This window comes from Palaemon carinicauda, chromosome 2 (genome assembly GCF_036898095.1).
Source record: "Palaemon carinicauda isolate YSFRI2023 chromosome 2, ASM3689809v2, whole genome shotgun sequence".
Taxonomy (NCBI): domain Eukaryota; kingdom Metazoa; phylum Arthropoda; class Malacostraca; order Decapoda; family Palaemonidae; genus Palaemon; species Palaemon carinicauda.
The window spans coordinates 8,523,133-8,525,396 of NC_090726.1; the positions used below are offsets into that span (position 1 = coordinate 8,523,133).

At 36.3% G+C, this 2,264-nt stretch overlaps 1 protein-coding gene across 1 annotated transcript in view; it reads right to left on the minus strand.

The window, feature by feature from the left end:
* The window catches only part of LOC137615049 (Y+L amino acid transporter 2-like), a 10,348-nt gene extending 8,327 nt beyond the window's left edge, over window positions 1–2,021 (minus strand). Inside the window, exons 1-3 of the mRNA XM_068344685.1 lie at window positions 1,358–2,021; window positions 248–469; window positions 1–66 (exon numbers count right to left, since the gene is read on the minus strand). The exon at window positions 1–66 is cut by the window's left edge and continues 160 nt beyond it. Coding sequence (XP_068200786.1) covers window positions 1–66; window positions 248–469; window positions 1,358–1,886 — 817 coding nt within the window. The 5' untranslated portion in view covers window positions 1,887–2,021. The remainder of the gene's footprint in view (window positions 67–247; window positions 470–1,357) is intronic.
* Window positions 2,022–2,264: the final 243 nt, after the last annotated feature.

Genomic DNA, 2,264 nt, shown 5'->3' on the forward strand with positions numbered 1-2,264 from the left:
TGGCGAAGGTATCTTGAACTCTTGTCCCAAATTTAATGCCTGAGCAGTTGATGTATACGATAAGGCCTAAAAATTTTAAATCATTAATAACGGATTTTTTACGCTCCATTTATATTTAATTTAGGAAAAGCGGGATATTAAAGCCCATATGGATAAATAAAGTAAACGATGATGGGAAGTATCAAGATATTTTTGCGAGAAATACATATTTCTTATTATCATCAGAATTTTTCTTTCTCATACTCACAAAGCATAGCGGCAGCAACCAACCGCACTGCAATATACGGAGGTGCCATACAACTTGGAAAAATGGGCTGCAGAAGGTATGTGGCAAATGTCAGGCAATTAATAGCTCTGGAGCTTGGGATCAGGATTGTTAAGTGAAACGAAAGGATTAGAAAGGCCGGAATAGGTCCAAAAGCCTCTAAGATATAAGCATAAGCCCCTCCACTTTTTGGAATCATCGTTCCTGAAAATGGAGAGTACTTTATTATTACCTCCACCAACAAAGCTGGAAGGAGGCTATGTTTGTGTGCTTGTTAGTGAACAGCTTACTAGCTACAATTTTAATCGTAATGAAACTTGTAAAAAGCTGAAAATGATTGAATTTTGTAAGGTCAAGTTCAAAGGTCACGGTCCAGCAAAATGTCCAATTCACGTAATCAGCCATAAGTTTGGACATCGTTATCACAGAGACTTCAAACTTGGTTCATATTTGAGTGTATGAAAATCCACACCAATTAATGCATGTTAAGGTCAAAGGTCAAGGTCAAGGTCTAGCTAAAGGTCAGGAAATAAGTTGCCGCAGTGGAAGTCTGCGCTCTACTGAGTGCCCCTCTTGTTTAAACTTTAATAGGATGAAACATAAAACGGTCTTAAAACGATAATTATGGTCCCTCTCCTCTATAATTCATATTGGTTTTCATCCGAAATTCTCTTCACAAGGAAGGAAACCAGTTAAATTTCCCAGTGACTCTAATGCTTTCCTTCTGTCTAAGTTTACCATAAATGTTATTTCTTTTCTTTAATTGCAATAAATGTCAGTAATTCTTTGATTTACGGAATTAATGAAGATTATGGCCTCTCTTCTTTCAATGCCGTAAATGACATCAACTAAACAATTCTTTTTGAATGATTAGTCTCTTGCTGGATGAAATAGATGATCATCTTAGATAATATTAAACAAAAAACTTCAGTAGTGCAATTAGTGAAATAATATCTAGTGTTACAAATACACTTTTGGTAAAATGTAAAAAGGATAATCAACAAATAAGAATTTAAAATATATAATTTCCAAAGCAATAAGACCAGTTTTTGGAGATTTCTAAACAGCAAAATTTAGACGCAACGAACTCACCTAGTTCAGCGTAGCAGAGTGCACCGGTCATGGTCATGAGCCCTGTTACCACCCAGATCGTCAAAGACATGCCGACACTGCCCGTGTACTTCAGAACATTACTTGGAGACACGAATATCCCGGAACCAATGATTATGCCAATAATGATGCTCACTCCATCCCACAGGCCGAGTTCCTTCTTCAGCTCGACCAAATCTGGTATTGGTCCAGGAGGCGCTTCGGAAACCTTCTTGAAGACTTCTTTGACCAAACGGTCCTTGTTCTCATCTGGTGTTGATCCAGGAGGTGCCTCTGAAACCTTCTTGGAGACTTCTGTGACCATCTCAGAGGCCAAATGGCCTGTGTTATCATCTGGCACAGCATTTCTATCTTTATTAACTGCAGTTGATTCGTTTCTATCGTTTTTCCTTGAGCGTGAATTGGTACTGGCACTTGCAGATGTCTCTGAATGTTCAAATGTAGGATTATCCATACTGTCATATGGAAAAGATTGGGTAACTCGATTTTTCTCCTTTAAGGTGTGACTCATCACTCACCAAAGGCATTACAATCTTACTTTTAAAAAATCATCATACTTCATAATTTCATAATTACAGTTACTGGTAATCATAATTCTTGTCAGAGAAAAAAGTTTAAGTCTTGGTAGATTTTCCCTCAAAACGAAATATACTTTTCATACCAATGACAGATTTCATGTTACCACTGACTTTTACCTGCAAAGAGAACAATATATTTTAAATGATTTAGTTTATCTGTAAATACCATACTACAGAATATATTTTATGTACACTTGCCTGATGCCTGTATTATAGATAGATTTACAATTGTATTGAGAAGTTGGTATATAGATGAAAATAATTATAAATCTAAAAAGGAACTTATGGAGATAAAACCTTTCACCTCTCGA